Genomic DNA, 21,885 nt, shown 5'->3' with positions numbered 1-21,885 from the left:
TCAGGTGGACAGATACGAAGAAATAAATACCTGACGTAAATATTCACTGCGAGAGGACCATCTAGCCTGACGAAAATTCAAGGCGGGCCAGGACCTGCTTGTTATTAACTAGCAACTCAGAGCGTTGCTGAGCGGCGATTTGGAGATCAGAGTTCAAACACCCAATTAAGTCAACATATCTATTAACCGCGGATATATACTCGGTTTGAAACATGGGTAATTTCATCGTCATATATCACGCATGATCATAAATTTTCATGAAAAAAGCAAATGGAGTGAATAATCACTGTCACCTCGATCGAATTAAATAATCGAAGAAGTCAGGCCTAAAAAATTGAGTACATTCACTTAGGGACTGCATAGAGGAGGCCCATTCCATTCTTTGTAGATTTGATTTCCGTTGCCACTTCGGTCGTATTTTAATCGGTTTTCAAAAATGTTCGCGGCGCGGCAATCAATGCAGAGAGATCAACTTTTTCCAATATTTTGCAATATATAGAATTTGAAACTGCGAGGAATAATATTGAAAAGTTATGAATTTGATTGATAATATCATAAAAAATAAAGCCTTTGGTTTACAGAATTAATTATAGCTTATTTCACCGTGAAATTCGAATCGTTTTGCCCTTCGGCGACGCGAGTGGCGACTTCTGTAAATCCATTTGAACGCGCAGCGGGTAACAACACAACTAGAGACCGACTTGAGGACTCTCTTTTGTATTAGTCGTGATATCTACGCAGGGTAAACAAAAGAACTACACGTGGAGGAATCAGCAAAACTGGTGGAAAAGGGACAAGCGGTTTAGACTGCACCAAAAGTGATACGGAGAAATGGTGAAGAGAATGTAAAGGGATGGAACAAGAGAGGAAAGCGGTAGAAAAAGCGGTGGGGAACGAAAAGAGCACTCGAGCTGTATTGATAGCCGTTTAAATTCACAATCAGCCGACTGCGAGGCCAATCTCATTGATGGATGCACATGGAATCCTTCATTCTGTTGTCCACCGCGAGGTTCAACGAAAATCGTTCCGGACGATGGCATATACACACACACTCACTGTCTCTCTCTCTCTCTCTCTCTCCCTCTGTCTCTCTCTCCCTCTCTCTCTCTCTCTCTCTATTTTTCTGGCGTTCCCCGGGAAAGGATTTTACGACCCCCGGGACGAACAGAAAAAAAGCATTCATTTTTATGGAAATCATGCAGATCCGAACATGCTGTAAATTACTTACGACAAGCATGCGATTCGAGGGCTCATAAATACTTAAAAGGCAATGTCACGAATGCTTAAGTCATCTGTTTGGTATGCATGGTAATTCGAGCATGAATTTATTAGTAACTGGCGACTTAAAAAATGAACGGCCTATGAGGCGTTTCTTAGGTTGGCATCCAAACAGTGATTTGCTCAGTATTATGCCTCTGAAATAAGGATTCAACTCGGTGATGATGTTTCAAATAACATATAATAAATATTTACCCCACCTTATTTATCTACATAATAAATAATATATACAAATTGAGAAGAGAGCAGCCCAAGTCACTCTTAGCAATGCTTGAGTATGGCACTGGTTATGTCATGAAGAGGAGTTTTCTTTTCAAATGTGATGAAGTTCGTCACGTAGACGAATAATTTAAAACGGTGCAGTTTATCCATGAAGCTGTATTTTTTCTCGACACATAATTTGAAATATGACGCCAAAATTTTAATTTCCAATCTTTATCTCCGGTAAATATATCCGAATATCAGAAGATTCTTCAAACAATGTACCTTGTACCTTTATTTTTCTATGTACTTTGCCTTATGAAAGTATTGAAAATATTTTAGGAGAAATTTCTTTTATTAAATGATTTTATTTCAAAAGCAGAATTATTATTGATTAAAATTTCAGATTCATATAACACTCCTCATTTCAAAATATTACTTCGGAATATTTTATTTAATTGCTTACGGACATGAATATCTAATATCTCAAACGATTACGAATACAATAGATAAGGCTCCGTTCTGATGTAAAGCTACTATTAGTATTGATTATTCGCATGTTCGACTTCAAAGCTCGCAGTTTTAATACGTTTTTACAAAAAGTCAAGTCTCAGGCGTCAATGACACTATTCATCATCGGCTATATGAGTAAATTGCACTAATGACTTTTGGATGCTCACTCAATAAATTTTAATGTCATTTTTTCGCTCACTCATAGGGTATAAATGGAGGACCACTTCTGATAATGCAAGTTTTTTGATCCAACAATACAGAGAAACGCAGACGTTGATCCACTGAAATATTGCTTTAATTTGACAGCTAAATGGCCTCTGAACGAATGTTACAGGGAGAAGGTTCAATGCGCAGGATTGTTGATAGCGCATCACTGGACGTCAACGGAAATGAAAAGAAAGTCGAATGACACATTGCGTGTATCACGACAGAGATCACGGTTGCCAAGCTGAATTCAAAATTCTCTTTTAATGGCAATTTGATCAAAATCCGGAAATATAAAACTCTTGTTAAATCACATACTGTTTCAAATCAGCCCCAAAATGCCGAAGCACACACGATTACAGTCATTGCATTACAAAGTTTGAAGTAGTAAGACGATAAGACCTTAGGTAAACTATTTCAAATACGAGTAGTAAAACGGGGAAATAATTACTCCTCATAACTAGTAAGCATCCCTCCAATTGTATTTAATTCATTAAGATGGATGGATAGATGAGTTTAGATAAAACTGTATTATAATTAACCATGGAATCTGCAATTGATCATTCTGCTAAGCTTTTTTATATCTATTTTTAATGAGATACCTGCCATGTATTCACTACATAATACTTAAATCTTTGTCTAAAAAGAATTCCAGAGTCGGAAAACCTTTACTTAAATCCATAGTAGCAACATTGACACAAAAAACATTGCGTAGCATCACCTGGTCGATCTTATTATCGGTCGCTCTAGTAAAATAATCTTATTTCAGAAAAAATGGAATCAATGGCAACTGGATATTGAATCAAACTAGCCATAATTTTGTGTCATTGGGGTTCAATTATAATCCAAAAAGGCAGCCCTGAGTTAAAAAATATCTTTTGTAAAGGTAAATCTAACATTTTATCCGAGGGAAAGTCATAAACACGCACTGATTACAACAATGACCTCTAAAAAATTGTAGCAATTGGCTGAAATTTTCTAATAGGGAGGAGGGAACCTAACAACCACCGTAATCTCTAAGAATAATTTTTTCTACTTACATTGCTATATGCCTACAAGAGACTGGATGCTCAGAGGTGAACTTACCTGAAAAAAGAAACACACGAATTAATTATTCCATCTTTCATTATGTGCATTGCTAAATTACTATATTCTTAACTGAATGAGGAGCAAAAATGTTTTCAAATGATTATTCTCTCATCAATATTTTCTTGATAATAAAGGTAATCACAGTTCAATCGGAAATCAGAAAATTTAGCAGACAGTAGCATTCATCGAATATTTTGGTTTTGAAAACGTCTTATAAATTTGTTCACATAAAGTCTTCTAATAAATTTGCTAAAAGTTATTGATTCCACATTTTTAGGAACGGTGGTTCAGATGTAAGCAATTTTCTAGATAAAACTCTATTGATGCCCTAATAATATTCCTTTTGCCTAGTAGGGCACCTAACTTCCACGTATGTTTGTAAATATTGTATGGATTCATTTGTATATGTTGAAGAACAAATTCTTATTGCTTTGTCATTAAATCGCATCAATGCACTGACAATCATGATGATTGCTGCATGAAAAAAATTATAAGATCACTTCGACGCGAAGACCTCCGCTTGGGAACATTCAAATGTTTCTCCCAGATTTGAATCGAGACAATGCAAGTACCTACAATAATTTACAGAACGTAATGAAATTTCCAAAATTTCTCACCTCCTCTGTATGGCTAATACCCTTACAACCACCTCTCCTAAGCAATGTGAAAACAACTTTTTGAACAAATTAATGGCACTGTGGAAAAAGTTTCTTGGAAAAATAAATAAAAGAAGATATACGAAGAACACAATTGTCGGCCAGAATGAAACCTATCGTGCTTCCGACATTCTTCGGGAGCCACCTTTTAACTCGACGAATCGAGCGCTGCGGAGAGGGACGTATTCGTCTTGACGGGCGGGAAAAGTTTTCCCTCGAGGTGGTTAGCGGGAGAAAAAAAGATTTTTTTAAAAGAGAGATATAAACGGATGAGGAATTTTTAATGGGAAAACTGTTGTAGCGAGAGGGGAGAGGACAATTTTTTTTCAAAACGAATCGAATTAGATTTCGAGATTTTAGGCTGCTTCAAATAAATTCAAGAACAGAAAACTCTCACACTTAATTTACAATGCAGAGAAAGAAAAAAAACAATCTCCACTGGAAGTCTTTTAGCAATCGGTGAATGACATAAATGAATAATATCAGCACATTTTAAACGTTATGGAATAAATATCATGGTGAATATAGTAAAGTTACAAACTTTATCTCTATTAAAAAAACATCAGATGCTCTCCCAGCGTATGCTGGTAGTTAATACTGCTCGAGTGTTCCACCAAGTAATCTCCTCCGTGGCTATCGACGATTCTGGCTACGAGTCGTACTCCATCATCAGGGCTAAATATGGTTTGGAAAGTGGTCGCCTTATATACCGGTGCCAGGGTCTCAGGTACCCTCTATAGGTTGGTCCTTGGTTTTGATCGGACATAATTTTCGCAGGACGGGTTTCCAGTTGTTGCTCATGGAGTAACTACTGTCTCTATTGATATTTTTTTCCAATAACCTGATTTCTATGGCATCTTTAGTAATTATTTCCCAATATATTTCTTCTCTCGGGAATGACCTACACATCTTCCCAATGGATAGAATGGTTTTAATTGAGGCTGTGTTCCGCCACCGCAGATTTTTCAGCTTGACATAACCTGAAATTTCTCTGATGTTCTTTTATTCTCGTTGCAATTGCCCTACAAGTTTCTCCCCAAGTGAACATCTCCGCATTCACATGGAATCTGGTATATTCCGGGTGTCGCGAGGCCATAGGGGTTCTTCGCTCTGACTACTTGGTCCTTAATTTTAGTGCATGGCCGGAGGAAGGATTCAATTCCATTTCTTTTCAAAATCCTGGATATTTTTCCGGAAACCGGAAACATACGGTAGGCACATACGGTATTCCGGCTCTTGCCACTGGGTCCTGGCATTCATCATCCTCCCTCTCTCCTTCTCAATCACTGAAGGCCCTTTTTAGGGCCCTTTTTAGATATCTCCTATTTGATGTAGCCATTCAAGGGGAAGGTTTTCTTGAGATGTTCAATCTCCTGTGCCTGGCTAACAGCGTCGGATATGGCACTTGCTCGGTGGAATAGCGTGGACAAAACCGATCTTCTTTTCAACTCGAGAGTACTTGGGAAGTATTTGGTAACATAAGTACCACCAGGCGCCCGCAAAACTCGTGGAAACAAAAGATTAAAAATATAGCTCACCTCATTGAGGTTGTAGCTGAAGTTGAAGCTCTTTAATTAAATGATACATTATTTAAACCACCACCTCAGTGTAGTCTTATCCTTTCGAACATGTAACGAAACATAAAATCAAAGCACGCGAACACTTTAATAGATAAGATCCCCCCGACATAATTTTGACGATGCTAAATAAGAGATAGCGTTGAGGCATGAAAACGTAAGCTTATGCAACGTATCTCAATCATTTTATTTGAATACTTCTCTTCTTCTTGAAAAGGAAGATTCGAAATGGCAGCCCAGCAATCGAGTAAAACTTTGGACTGTTAATTTACAAACCTGAGGTGATTCCTGAGCAGAATGACACGCTATAAAATTTGAATAGCGTTTTGAACGCCGAATTAATATTGCTTTGTAAAACTTTCTCCGCTTTGAAATGGTGATTTCCTGAGGAGGTGCGGGAAACAATGAATTTCTTGGGCAAAGAGATGTGGGAATATTCGAATCACGTCTCCTATCGCGACCGACACACAAGGGAGGCTTTAATGTTTTAATTACTCGCTTAAAAAGTACGAGGGGCATAAATTTTGCGTAAAACACTGCTCGAGGGGTTATTTAAATTCGAAAGGGTTCATAGTCACTGTAAAAGAGGTATGACTGGAGCATAAATCGAGGGAAAACTCTCACTGAGAAAGGCTGGAATGAAATTTTGCCAGCTTGAGGGCCTCGGATAATGCGTCAAGTTTTGAATAAGCAGGCGATTATCAAGCAATGTTTATTCTCACCACGTGGATAAGCTTTAAGTCACCAATGTCGACTAAGAGAGAAAATGGGCGGAATATATCACTGCCATAATTATTTCTCCCTGAAATGTATCCCGAGAAGATTCATTCACCACAGACGGAATACGGCTTACCCTTTCCTCTTTCCGTTAGTATTTACTATTACTTTTCTAAGAGTTTCTACTCCATTTTCGCTTCAATAACTTCAGCTCTATCCGCTTAGGGATGGAAGGTGACGATATATATTTTTATTCACCCTGAATTAGTGTTACAAAAACTTTACGCAAATAGGTGGATAATAAAAATATTTAAGAAAATGTACACGTTAGATTCTGATATGGTGGGAGAACATAAATATGTAGCATAATTTAAAAAAATCAAATGCAAAGAACTTTCGACTCGAAGTATGATATGAGGATTAGTAGTTTAGGAAAACTAGTTGACTTTAACATACAAGAAATTTTTAAACTTCAAGGAGTTATTGTACGCCCATTGTATCGATAGTCCTAAAAAACTCATCTATATAAAATAGAAACTATATCGTCGCTGTAACGTTTCAGGGTTTTAAAATCTAAATGATACATCGTTACGAATGTAAATTTAAAGCTGACTAATGCAATATTTTGACTAATATAACTAAAAATAAAAGAATTAGTTAAATTCGGATTGAGCATCGAGTGGCTCATCCACGATTTACCCTCTCGAATATATATTTAAAAATTTTAATCGAAGATTGCGATGGGTTATGTAACCGGGCATTGTTTGGCGTGTGCCTTCAGAATTAGCGATTAAACATTGTGCTTAACTATCAGCTGGAATCCTTGCAGCAAAAAATGATATAAGTGCGCTTAGCAGTAATCTTTACCAGAAATTCTTGTCAAACTGTTACTTTGCACCCTCAAACGACACATATTTTTAGCGAAAACTTTTCCTAAAAACATTTCCGTCTGGTTCACATTCGTGGTCTTGTGGATACAGCGAGCCAGAATTATGAACGACCAGAGCAATAAATACGCCGCAGGAATGTTATGTAATCGGTGAGGGGCTTTTATAATGCCCACGAGATGACCGCACATCATTTTTACCCCAACCGAAGTCGTAAAACGTAATATCAGACCCATCTGAGGGAGATGCAAATGTATAAAATAAAATAGGGGTCGTAAGGGATACCACTGGGAGTTGAAGGGACGTGTGTACCGCAATAGAAATAGGAGACGGTAGTATGTACTACACATAGGAGAACTTACGCAGGGGCCGTCTAAAATGGAGCACTAGAGTATATTCTCACATGCTCTCTCTTACGACACCAGCTTCAGGGCAGCTCTTTTTTATGGGGGGCATTACTTGACATATTATCGGCAAGCTTAAATATTTACGATTAAATTTTACGCAAAGTCTATTATTAATACATCTTAAAGGCCGTTTTACACTGGGCATGCATTAGCACAGGTTATTATTGCATTTACTTCTCATTATGGCGGGCCATTGCGCGAATGCATGATCGAAATTAAAACAGGGACTATTTTACCATATCATGTCCATGCGTTCTCGCTCACAAAATTTGCGTAAAACTGAAATGCTTTTTTATTTCTCCTCGGTGGTTTCGGTGGTCTCTGATCATGCTATCGACTAACCGGCATCAACTAACCGCAGTTAGGATTCAGCAATTTAGACACTTAGACAGCCCTATGATTTTACTACGAAATGGAACCATGTTCAGTAAATACGTGCGTAAAATGTAAAATATTAAGTTATTCTTTCCAGGCGAAATCTTGGCGTGAGTATTCTCGGAATTTTACCAATGTTATTCGTTTTATATTACCGACATTCCAATGGACAACTCGTCCATCGACATCAGGGTAAATTAATAATTTTTACTAAAAAAACTTTTGTGCTACTTAAACTGATTCTCATCAACTCGAAAATGAAGTTCTCTCTCAAGTTCGTGAAAAGGACGATTCTTTCAAATAATTCGTTCGTGGAAATGAGTTATTGCAATCAGGTTCTCTGTTCAATCAGGTTCTCTGTTCAATCAGGTTCAATGATTCTCAATTGTATTTTTAAGGGCTGATAGGGTAAGTGAGAAATCGTATTGGAAGCGCCATTTTAGTGACTTCGTCCACTAGTAACGTCACTCATACTACTTCAAACTTGTCCTAAAAATTAATTAATATGCAAAAGCTTTCGTTCAACCAGAGTTATTCATTCACCTTAATGACGATGGACTAGTCGTTCGTTGAAACTTCGGTAATATACAACAAATTATACCTGTGGAAATCCTGAGAAGACTTCACGCAGGGTGAGAAAAACCAGAGTGGAAAAAGACCCCATGAAGGGGCGGCTTCAACATTGCTACATAATAGTGGATTAGCAAACGTGATACGGCACACTATGAGGCATGCCCTGATGTGGTTCTGATCGACTCGACAGTGCTTGCTTGGTTCATGAAAGAGAGAATGATTCTATCGAATAATTCATACGTAAAGATGAGTTATTACAGGGGAGGGGGTTGGTTTCGCAACGGCGCGGCGGCCCCCTTTCAGTCGTGAAGGGGGCGCAAGGATGAGTCACCACCGACGGAGAGAGAGATTTAGAGGGTTGGAAGGCAGTTGGGAGCTGGCAGGAGCGGAAGGGTGGACGAACGGAGATGTCGCGTTGGTCTTCGCATGCGAGGGGTGCGTTGTACTCTGGGGGGACACAGCAAACGAAGAGTATTGCGTGGAGAGTGCACCAGGGTGGGGATTAGATAGACCTTGGAATGATAGCGTCACTGGCTTTTATTCCACCACCGCGCACATTGGAGTGAGCACTTCAACTGCAGCAGAACGCATAACTGCAAAATTAAACAACGGGCGAGTTAAAAATAAAAGATCCAAAACTCAATAAATTTAGTAGAACTGAGCATCAAGGAAATAAATTGTTGATTATTACTATTGCTCCATCATACCCATACGTGGATATACTCTAGTTTCTACTTCGCATTATATGCATATTTTAATGAAAAATGACAAAGCAGGAGCAATTTCCACAAATTTTAAATTTAATAGTACTACCGGTTTCGTTTTACAGCATCATCAGGTACCTGATTATGTCACGTTTCCACTCCATCTCACCTGAAACCTCAGATTACATGCCTATTTTAGTTTTTACTCTATGATCAAAAATTGCATTCGTATTGATGGAGACATACTAATTCATAATAATAATGATAGTAGTTAAAGCCACAGTTAGTAAACCAACACGAATAATTCTGAGCGCAGATTACTCGAGGGAATGATGCATGGAAGGTACTAATAAATAAAACACTAGTGACCGAATAGGCTACATCAAAGAGGCGTTTTCCACTGGCGTAAAAAATAAGCGGAAGACACATGAAACCACTGGTACAAAATGAAGTACACCCACTGTTATGAATGCATTGAAAAGAGTTAGTAACGCAAGGGGTTACTAAGACCAATTATGAACATATTGAATGAAGCCTATGTGGTAGAGAGATATTTGGAGGAAGAAAATAAGAGTTTATGCCTTTCGCGACATAAGTAAGGGTTGTTAGGAAGAGTGGAGAAAAACCCTGAGGATGCATGAGTCTGCTCTTAACTCTACAGACGTCAGGGAGGCTGCAACTTAACGTCCCATCCTACGGACAGAGCACTGAACTTTGAAAGCCCTCAACACGGCACTTAAGCGCTGAAAATTCTCTGGGAGTTGAACCCATTTGTTTAAGTTAACGGAGACATAAACCAGGGACTGGGGGTTAGAAAGCCAGCTACCACGCGACTCCCACAATACCAATCTATTTCCTTTATTTTTATGAGGTCGGTTAGTTGCAAGACATGACAAAAGACTACATGACACAGAAAAATGAAGTCCAATACATTTTTAGCATCCGCTACGGAAAACTTAAGGTTTATACTTACTATTTCATACAATCAAAAGGTGCCTATTTTTCTGTGCTGCGTAAAAACCTACAGGATCTCATAAAATCCACTACCCAAGTAACCATTACCGTGTCCACCTCTTTGCATCCAGAAACTAAGGGATACGGTCTATGACATCCAAAATTTAGGTGCAAATCTACAATAATGAAAAAGTTGTCAAACAAGTTATTTACTTTCTATTAAAAAAAAAACTAGGGATCATAATTCTTCAAAACTTATTACGACATGGCACTATATTTCCCCCTATTGTATTATAACATGTGTGGCACCAAAAACATTCTCTGAGGCAGAGATATTAAATTCCTTACGCTTTTCCACGAGTTTTTCCTCTAATAAAACCCCATATTTTATTTAGGTTGAAGCAACAGAAAGGGCTTAGCGATAAGAGATATGTGCGACAATGACAGCCCCTAAAAGAATGCCACTAACCATCAACTCACTAACCAGGAGAATATCATCGAAGATTTGAGAGCACTTTAGGACATGGGGAGTTTTGCATTGGCGAATATTAGACCAACGTTGGATTTCCATAAAAATACCAAAATACGAGCATGTATATTACAGTTGGATTAACATTAATAAAGATAAAAAAATAAGAGGAAGGAGGCGGATTAAACTGAGTAGAGGGTTAATATAGGATCTAAAACCTGTAAATAGACAATATGTCATCGAGGTTATTTCCTATGTTATCGTTACACTCATTGAATAACCCTTCGAACAAAATTAATCAGATGAGGCAGCTTCACTTAATATAAGTAAGTCCTGGGCGTTTATTCTGGTTCAAGTATTGCAAAGGAATAACAAAAGGTAACATCAGCTGGTGTTAAGGAGATGGGATAACAATTGTGGAGAAAGTCACATATTTATTCGCTACCTTTCATTAGTAAATGCTTATGATACGGGTTTTCATTACTATGTTATTTAAATTAAATTTAATTGAAATATTTCCCTATTTTTTATGCGAACAACGCATTTTGGCTCACATAGCCACCATATGGTACAGTATATCGTATCACAATACACGCTTGCAATTACATCTTATTTAAATATGCCAAACTTCTAACATATGTTGGACTTGTACTCCCGGTTGAATGCTTTATTCGGTCTTTTCCCGGCGTGTAGCGCCTTGGAATGCTATTCGGGTCTCCCACAGGGTCACGGTTGACATGGCTGCCGACGCATCGGAAACCGAACTGGCTGGGCATGGCAACATAAGGTCAGCGCTGAGGATGGGCACCGACTCAGTTCATGAATTCGCCAACGAGCACGTTAACGCAATGTGCGATCCACCATACGGCACGGAGCGGTGCAACCTTTCCTCTTTAAAAACATCCCTTCTCATTTCCTCCCTCTCTCATCTCACTCGGGCTGCTTTCCCTCCTCAGTTGCCACCTCGGATTGACATTGACGGACGGCCGACGGATCGCATCTCCTGAGGCGCCCAAGTGCTGTCCTTCAGAAAACGATCGACTCCTTGTGTGCGCGCGCCAGCTGAGTAGATAAGGGGGGAGAAGAATTCAGGCGGAGCGGAAGGGAAATAAAAGCGATAATGAAGATAATCGAAAAGTAAATGCGTCGGTTTTTATGAGCTCGTGAAGGAGAAGGAGTTTTTTCCTTCTTTTCGTTTGTTATCAAAGAAAATCGCAAACCTTCCCAACCGCGAGCATAAACCTAGTAGCTATTCAAGTGATTTTTAATATTCAACTCATTCGCGTGGCAATGGAAATACCCTGTTAACAGTCGTTGATAGATGGAATTATGGTACATGAATTACACAAAGCGTTTTCACGCCACAATTTGTATTCAACATATGTATCGGAAACCTTGAATGCATTAAGCAGTGTAAGGATGAAAATATTTTGTTAAAAAAATTGAAAATCAATACAAGCAATATATTATGCAGATTGTAATTCAGGAAATCTAATTTTTAGCTAGAAGGCGTTGTATATCAGCATTTTAACAGCGGAAAAGTTGTAACCATAGCTGCTACTCTTTTTTTGGAAAATCTACAACTTATTTCAAGCATTGGAACTTGCAGCCGTTGTAAAGTATGTGAGAGTAGCCTCTTAAACATTTCTACTGAAATGTTTAAGAGGCTACTCTCACAGCCAATTCCTAGATTTAATTATCAAGTCTGAATCGCACAGACGAATTCCTTGGCTTACCTGCCCTCAATTCTTAAGCGTGTAGCATCCATATCATCTCAGAGCGTAATCCAGGGTCATAAATAAGTGAGCCACTGTTATTAAGCTACTGTTCATATATTTCACCGCCTCATAGTGAATGACGCGAAAAGTAGTCGCAGAAGAGATTTGAGTGGATCGTGGACTATCCTCACCTACTTTACGTTGAATGTGAGAGCAGCAGGTCCGCGCGGCTGGCGTTTTTGGCAGACAGGAGGGGACCATTACGGGGACTTTTGGAGGGGGGGAGGAAGGCAGATGATCTGTGCCACAGATGTGAATGCTATATACTACGTTGCGAAAGAGACAGCGGTGAGGCTTTACAAACCGGAAATTCGGGGCAATTGGACAAATACAGGGGGGAACTGGTTTGGCATATCTTGAATCTGTGGTTGGCCCGATGGACGATTTTACCATCGTGATTCGTAGACTAACGTAAAAGTAATCGATAGACTCCTAAACCAATAGTTTGCATCAAACGGCAATCAAACCTTGCCACCAATTGTAGCGACTACGTATCTTCGACGGTAAAAACAATTATTGTAGCATGCATTTTTCCAATCCTAGATTGCAGCAATTGCTATTATTATCATCATATATACATGCATAAATATGTATATCTATGATAATCTGTGATATACATATACGTGTATATCACTATGATGATATACATACATATGTATACCATCATAGTGATTGCATTCCGACCAGATGGAAGCCTCCGGACACTACCCACCAAAAACTCTCGCAAAACTGTCCGAATCCGTCAAAAAACACCTGTGGCTTAATATAGGGAGAGCTCTATACTCACTTATCTATCCCAATCAACCACCGGGTCGAGTCATTGAGTGAGTGAGTGCATCAAAGGGAAATAGTGAGCCTTTTCAGCAAAAAAAAGCTAAATTTTGCATCGATGACGGCTGATTAATTTTACTTATCACCTCATCTGTCCTTAATCGAAGCTTCCATTTTTTGGCACGCAGAAAAAGTTTTAAAAAGCATTTATCTTGGAAAAAATAAAAGATACGAAAAAATCTCAATCATTATCGAAAAAGTAGAATTGTAACTGCATTTTTACGCTATCATGTAAATACATTGTAAGACTGAATTAATGTTGAAAAATCAAAACATATTTCAAGCATAGTGTGAAGTCCAAGTCATTGATAGTAACGAAATCTCATCCAAACCAATTTATTTGTCGGTTATATACCCTTAATCCTGTTTCAGGTGGGGTACTTAATGACATTTTCATTGTTTTTAATATTTTGTGAATTCATCCCGACTTCGCAGTACCCATGGATTCCCACAGCCGCGGTAGCCACACCCTAGGCACGCTACCTGAATGAGATCCATCCGACCTATAACCTTTCCCCACCTACCCCTCTCGCATTTCTAATTCCTTCCCTCTTCTTTCCACCTATTTAAATTCGCATCAACGACGACCATTCCCAAGAAACCTACCAACTCTTTTTTTCCTCCTCATCCTTCCCAATCTTCTTCCTCCCACACAAACCCTTTTCTCTAGCTTCCCCCGACTTGTGACGAGGAGAGAACCCCCGCTCCTCTCACATCCCTTGGGCCTTCCGCTTTGCTCTTCGTTCCATATTACAATCTCTCTCACCTTTCCCGTTCCAGTTCACATTTCACTCCCTAACTCGTCCCCTATCCTTTTATCATCGCCTCTTCCTCATTCCCGCGGTATCTTTATGCCCCAATCGCATCCATCTTCACGATTCTACATCTTCCTCCGCTCCCCTTTTCAACAATCTAAACCTCATGCTTTTCTCCACGCGCGAATATTTCCGCCTCAGCCCTTTCAGTGCCAACCGATTTTCTGAGTACTAAGCTACAACTGTCGAAGCATTTTTGCAGATTTTTCACCAGCTTAGGAAAAAAATGACTTAAATACAAGTGAAGATAGATATTTATCCCTCCGCGGTCCAACGTCGAGGGTGGATCGACAAGTTTAGTACTACAAGCACTTGGCTTGTCGTAGCATCAGGTCTTACTTCGAGTTGAGCGCGACATCAAGGCGAAGCGATTAATACAAGGGCAATGTTTCTAGAGATTACCTGATGATACGACATGATACGACAATCCTAGTGCTCGTAGCACTAGACTTGTCGAGCCAGCCTCGACGTTAGACCGCAAAGGGTTAAAAAAAATCAAAGTAGCTTCATTTTACGTGGTTTCACATACTTAATTGACGATTTATTTACAAAATATGAGTTCAGTAATCTGCATTTAGGTGGGTGTCATTTCTGAACAATCAGTGATGTGTTGTTGCCGTAGAAATAAGTAAACTCCGATCCGGGTTTCGGCCTTTTTATTCAGTAGCCACCAAGCAACTTTACACTGTCTGGTTTTACAGCAAAATAACCCCCGTCTGCCGCAAGACACGGCCTTTTATATCCGTCGCTCCCGCAGCTCCGCGACCTCGGCGCCCGCTGTCTATCCGGGGTTGTCATTAAATGGGGCCTCCGCGACGAACCCGCCACATCTCTCCTTCTGAAAAAACACTGAATAAAACAGGGAAAGGAACAGGGAAACGGGTCTAAGGAGTGTATCGTTGAGGGGGACGCACAAGTCGTCCGTATCTCGTCCTGAATACTCCCGTCTCTGGTGGGCTGTGGCTCTTCGCTGTAGACTCGAGGTCTGGAAAAAATGCTTCATAATCACTCGAAATACTCGGCTGCCGTTCAGCTAATGTCAGCGCCACCCGATTCCTCCTGATGACTCCACTACCCGTCTCAATGAGATAGGACCGGGGATGGCCCGACTCTCCGACAACCGTCCCATACTCCCGACGATCTCTCACCCAAACGGTGGCTCCCGCAGGCAATAGGGGTAGTTCTTTCGTCCGGTGTCGTCGGTCGTAGTTCCTCTTCTGTCTCTCCGCGATGACCTTATTCTTATCCCGTAGGGCCGTGAGGCTGGGCCATTTGGGATTCAACTTCGTAGGATGAAATGGCAAAGTCGTTCTCAGCTTACGTCCCATTAGTAGTTCCGCTGGGGAATACCCCGACTCCATGGGTGATGCACGGTATGCAAGAAACCCCAACCACGGGTCTCTTTCTTTCGCCAGTATGTTTTTTACCGTTTTCACCGCTGCTTCCGCTAGTCCATTACTCTTTGGGTAGTATGGACTGCTAGTTACGACATCCATTCCGTATTTGTTCGCGAATTCCTGGAACTCTCTTCCTCCAAACGGTGGCCCATTGTCCGTTCGGACTACTTGTGGGATTCCGTGACGTGCGAATATTGATTTTATTTTCGCTATCACGTTCGTGGCCCGCGTATTTTCCAAATACGCGACTTCAGGGTATTTTGAAAAGTAGTCTACGATGACTAAGTACTCACGCCCTCTGCTATGAAAAATATCCATTCCCACCATCTGCCAGGGCCGTGCCGGTGTCTCCGTAGGTCTCAACGGCTCTACTCGCGATGGACGACGTTCGAGACATTCCGGGCACTTGCTTATCATTTCCAGTATTTGATGGGATGCTCCTGGCCACCACACCGACTGCTGCATCCGCCTCCGGCACTTTGAAATACCTAGATGACCTTCGTGGATACGGCTCAATATCTCTTTCCTCCATGATTCCGGGATGTAAACCCTGGTCCCCTTGACTAGTAGCCCGTCAAGGAGGGAAAGATTTGCTCGTTCGTGGTAGAAGCTGGTATCCTCCAACAGCAGTTTCTCTTTACGTGGCCAGCCTTCTTTCACGTACTTAGTTATTCGTCGAGTTCTTTCATCTTCTCGTTGCGCTTTCAACACTTCCTTCATGAGTTTGTCGCTCATTGGTAAATCCGCTTTCACAGCTTCGACGTACAATTCCACGTCTTCATCGGTGAGAATATCGCCTTCTTTTGGGGTTTTGGGGATTGGTGATCGTGAGAGAGCATCTGGCGTATACAATTTCTTTCCGGGAATATAAATTACCTCATAGTCGAAACGCATGAGGCGCATACGGAAACGCTGCACTCTGGCGGACAAATCGCTGAGGGGTTTTGTTCCCAATAGTGCCACAAGTGGTTTATGATCCGTACATAGAAGAAATTTCTTGCCTACTAAATAATTTGCTAATTTTTCACACGCCCAGGTAAGCGCTAATACCTCCTTTTCCAATTGGGCGTAGCGTCTTTCGGTATCTGTCAACGTCCGTGACGCAAAACATACCGCTCTCCAATCACCATCTGACTGCCGCTGCTCTAGTGTAGCTCCCAATCCATATGACGATGAGTCGGCTAATACTCTTGTCGGTCGATTTGTCTCGTACATGGCTAATGATGGGGCACTAGTTAATCTTTGCTTGATTTCTTGGAAAGCTTTGGTGTGCGTAGCAGCCCATGGCAAAGGCTCTTTTTCCCTCATCAGCTCTCTCAACGGTTAGGTAACATCCGCCAAGTGAGGGAGAAATTTCAGATGATAATGCGCAATTCCAAGAAATCGACGTATCTCTGCTACCGTTTCGGGCTGCGGCAATTTCTCTATTGCCGTAATTTTTTCAGGATCTGGCTTGATTCCATCCTCGGCCGATATGACATGACCTAAGAATTTTGTCTCTGCGACCCGAAATCGGCATTTCTCGCGATTCAACGTGATCCCATTTTCTCTAAGACGCTGGAGGACGGCGTTCAATCTCACGTCGTGCTCCGGCTGCGTCGCTGCAAATACGAGTATGTCATCCATAACGTTGACTACTCCCTTTAACCCCGTCAATGCTTCAGACATTCGTCTTTGAAAATGCTCTCCAGCTGAAGATAATCCCATCGGCATCCGGTTAAAACAATACCTTCCAAAAGGGGTAATGAAAGTAGTCAGCGGACGGCATTCCCTCTCTAGTGGTATTTGGTAGTATCCTCTGCAAGCATCCAATTTTGTGAAAATTTTCGCTTCTGAAGCCTTCATCAGTGTTAGACATTCATCCACGGTTGGCAGTTCGTGCTGTTCTTTCCGAATGCATTTATTTAATTTAGTGAAATCTACACATATTCGAACTCCTCCGTCTGCTTTAGGCACTACTACCATGGGCGCGCACCACTCCGTCGGCTCTTCTACCGCCGTTATTATTCCTTCCCCCACCATTTTCTTGATTTCTTTCTCAACCTTATCTCTCAATGGCAAGGGCACTCTTCTCGGCGTAGATACCGCATATGGCACGGCTTCATCCTTGATGCGAATGACGTAAGGTTTCGGCATTCTTCCTAGCCCACGAAAAAGTTCCTGGTAATTTTCTTCCGGATGGCCAGTTGTTATTTCTCGCAGCCAAGTCAAAATTCCCAGTGATGATATAGCTGGACGTCCCAAGAGCGCATCTTCAACTCCATTCACCACGAAAATCTCGTCCTCGTACACGCGATCCTTCCAACGTAGAAGTGACCGGAATTTTCCTTTGGCCTGCAATCTGCTTCGATTTGGGCCGCGGAGGAATGTTGTGGTGTTTTCGAGTTGTATTCCCTTCAACGTTTTAAATAATTCGGCGCCGATGACAGTGACATCCGCGCCTGTGTCGACTTTGAAGGGGATTTCTTGGTTACCGATGACGAGTGAGACCCTCCATGGTTCTTCTCCCGTCGAAATGCTTCCCAAAAAGAAATGGTCGTCTTCACCCGGTAGCCGCTTGTCAATTTCAGCAACCGCCTTCGTTCTGCAAACTGCTGCCCAATGTCCTTTCTTTTTACAAAGGGCGCACGCAGATTGACGCGCCGGACATCGTGCGAAAGCGTGCTGCGGCGTTTTCCCGCACCGTGGACATTTGCGACCACTCACCTTCATTTGGTCGGGTAGGGCGGCTGTTGACGTCGATGCCTTCTGGTGCCGTGGAGCCTTCTTCCGCACCACGTCCACCTCAGATCCTCGTGCCTGCGAGTGGACTGTTTTATCTTCCCCTGAGTTACTCCTTATCAGCGTCTGTTGCCTGTGCACGTCTTCTGCTTGCCTCGCCTTTGTAACGGCTCTCTCCAGCGTAAGCTCCGGATCCAATTGTAGGGCTTCGGACAACTTGGCGTTCCGTAAACCAACTACCAGACGGTCCCTCACCAATTCTTCACGCAGGGTGCCAAATTTACAGTTTTTAGCGAGAATATGCAGATTACGAACGAATTCTTCCACCGTTTCGGTCTCTCCTTGCAGTCGCTTGTTGAAACGGGCACGTTCGTAAATTATATTTACCTTCGGGACAAAATGCTCTTCAAACTTTCCAAACACGATACTGTAATTCTTTTCTTCTTCCGCCGATAGGTTGAAGGATGATAGTATATCGTCCGCGTCGTCACCCATTGCATAAATCAATGCGTCGACTTGCTCATCTTCTGGCTTTTTGGCGAGTCCAGAAGCTCGTCTGTACCTCTCGAACCGTCGACTCCATCTTGGCCAATCTTCCGCCACGAAGGAAAACTGCTGGGGTATGGACCAGGTAGGACCTCCTATCCCTTCGACTTGCTTATTCGACATAATAACACACCTGACACCATGTGTTGTTGCCGTAGAAATAAGTAAACTCCGATCCGGGTTTCGGCCTTTTTATTCAGTAGCCACCAAGCAACTTTACACTGTCTGGTTTTACAGCAAAATAACCCCCGTCTGCCGCAAGACACGGCCTTTTATATCCGTCGCTCCCGCAGCTCCGCGACCTCGGCGCCCGCTGTCTATCCGGGGTTGTCATTAAATGGGGCCTCCGCGACGAACCCGCCACAAGTGAAAGACCAGCATATAGGAGTGAAATTGCTCTATAGCGCTCTTGGCACTACTCGCGAAAGACAGGAAGAAGGCGACGACGCTACCAGCACTCAATGGTTAGAAACCTTTTAATCACCCCTTAATATATTTGCAATAACTACGAAACGTACGGGAGTTTTATGTGAATGGAATACATTACGTCTTCATCGCAGACTGAAAGTCTCAATCCAATTCATTCGATCAGAGGAACCTTTAGTCATTACCTGAATGAACTGCCAAGCGCACCCCTACCCCAATTTCGGAACAAAAATTCTTTCGCTCCATATTGCACATTTTTGCCGCTAAGCAGTTAAATATTATAGATAAAAAACTAAAGTAATTTTTTCAGTTAAATTATTGAAATCCCGGGCCAATGAACGATTTTTAGTCGTAAAATTAGCTATTAGTTGCATAAAGCAACTTTCGGTGTTTTGGTGATATTCACATTCTTATAAATCTAGAAAATTAGAAGTAGCCAGAACAAAAGCAAGGTGGTTCAAGCCAAACCCGCTATCATTAAAGAAATAACGTTAAAATTTCTATTTCAAAACGACACTATTTCTCCATACTCATTTATTCATTATTAGTATTCTAGTAATGCTAATAATGAATAAATGTTTATTATTATTTGGAATAACCTGTCGTAGTAAAGAAAATGAATTACTTATCGAATGCTGCACTGAAACAAATATCTTTTAACACAATTAATGCAGTTTACTGAGATTGTCTGAGAAACGGAGCAATCTTTGTAAACACGAAAGGGCACATAAATTTGGAAGGCAGACGTAAGCAATTTTAGAAGCAAATTTAGAACTGATTTACTATCAAAAATTATTGCTTGTGTTTTATAGGAGAGGACTAATACAAATCCAAGTATTGACCAAGAAGTCAATTACCTCATAAGAACGAATCAATGAATTAAATGCATCGAAAAAATTAATAACTCCCTTAAAATCATATCTTCATTCAAATTATCTGGTACAGAAAAATATAATCTAATTAAACCTACACGATTCTTTAAAGATATTTTTCATCGATCATACGACCACAGCGGTCATTGTTGAACTGTCGGCTGAGGACCCATCCCGTAAGAAATACTACCCATTCAAACGTCTCTTCCAAACGCTGCGTCCGCGCCACAAACGAATACCCGCGCAATTATTTTTTCCCACAGCGCCCATAGCTCCACCGACCCTTTCCAAACCATTGGATTCCACTTATTTAATGCAAAGGGATCTTTCTCCGACTAAGGATCTCTCCCTCTCCATCTCTCGAGGAAAGGAGATATCCAATTTAATCTACCTTCCCCCCTATCCAGCTCCTCACGTTCTTCGAAGCCCCCATTTTCCATCCTCTCTACGTCTATCCCTCCACCCTTGGGTTTAGGCCGTCGGATACCCAAACGTGAACTAATGGTATATCTCACCGTCCAACACTACCATCCAACAATGTGCCTCCGACATCGACACCTTTGCCTTTACTTCCTACTAGCCTTCTAAACTACCATCTAAGAAATAGAGTCCTCTTGTTTTTCACCTTTTTTTTTAAATATACCTACTAACCCGGATAGCGATCATAGGTCCTGAAATCAAGTAACTTTTCATAAGGCCGTTTTACACGATACACGGAATTGCGCAGGTTAGAGCTGCATTAATTTCTAAAATGGCGTGGAATTGCGCGAATGTATGAACGAAATTAGAACAGGGGCTATTTTGCCGTCTCGCATCCACGCATTCTCGCATGTGTTCTAGCAATTCACCGCTTTACACGACGCAATTTTGATTGCACCTTCGCACGTACGTCAGATTGCGCAATTCCGTGTACCGTGTAAAACGGCCTTTATACGCTGCTGGCATTATTAAGTGAAATCCTCAGGCAATATAATAAATTTGCTTTATGCCTTTGCTCAATATTTCCGCGTTTCGTCAAAAACTGCTACGGGTGTACAGACAGTGTTACGCAGATGTTTAGCGAATTAAGTTGGGAGCCGTTGGAGACTCGGAGGCTGCGAGCTAGGCTTAAATTGCTTGAACAATTGAGAATGGATATCTTTAAGAGCGGCACGGAGAACATAATATTAGATCCACACCATATTTCCAGGTCCGATAGAAGCGATAAATTACGAGAGATGTTTTGCCGAACGGATATATATGGGAATTCTTTTTTCCCCCGAACCATAAAGGACTTTAATAAACGCTAGTCCCAACCTCGTTAGAGCACTTCATTTTTTTGTAAACGGCTGGTGGCCTGACACCCCCTGCCACACGACTTTTAGGCGGCTCGCGGGGTATTATGTAGATGTAGATATAGATGAATATTGACAACCACCTTATATAATTATGATTCTTGAGCCTTTTAATTGGACCTACTAAACATGAATTTCATCATAAATTGCTCGTATACATAAAAAATAATTATTATCACAATCTGGTCGTCAATATGGAACAAATGCATAGCCTTTGCTTAATTCCAAGCCCTGAGGATGGAATTCCGAAACGAAGCTAAGAATAGTAGCTTCATTTAAGAACAAGTTAAACAGATTCAGGCTTCAATTGGTGGAAGTTAGATATATTTAAACAATTATTAAAAATGTTAAAAGTGCTACGGTATTTTATTTATTTAAAAATTCATTCAAGAACTGATATTCGCTATTCGAAATAATATATCTGAGTAATGTCATATCTACTTATCACCGAATCCTTGATACCAAGTAGATGTGTACCAGAATTTTTAGCCAATGAATGAAACACATAATATAAATTGCCTACCAGAAAACATACCAATTGGAAACTAAATCAAAATCCAG

General features: G+C 41.0%; 1 protein-coding gene across 1 annotated transcript; it reads right to left on the bottom strand.

The window, feature by feature from the left end:
* Window positions 1–14,912: 14,912 nt before the first annotated feature.
* Window positions 14,913–15,524, bottom strand: LOC124159625. Its single transcript, XM_046535544.1, has one exon. It carries the CDS (start codon window positions 15,522–15,524, stop codon window positions 14,913–14,915), a length of 612 nt encoding a protein of 203 aa, XP_046391500.1.
* Between the last annotated feature and the right edge of the window lie 6,361 nt (window positions 15,525–21,885).

The sequence above is a fragment of the Ischnura elegans genome, chromosome 5 (genome assembly GCF_921293095.1).
Source record: "Ischnura elegans chromosome 5, ioIscEleg1.1, whole genome shotgun sequence".
NCBI classification, from domain to species: domain Eukaryota; kingdom Metazoa; phylum Arthropoda; class Insecta; order Odonata; family Coenagrionidae; genus Ischnura; species Ischnura elegans.
Note: the sequence above shows the minus strand (reverse complement) of the source record. Positions and strands in the feature narration are given on the sequence as shown.

Coding starts and splice junctions, on each gene's coding strand:
- LOC124159625 (XM_046535544.1), bottom strand. CDS start 15,524: ATGGATGTCGTAACTAGCAGTCCATACTACCCAAAGAGTAATGGACTA.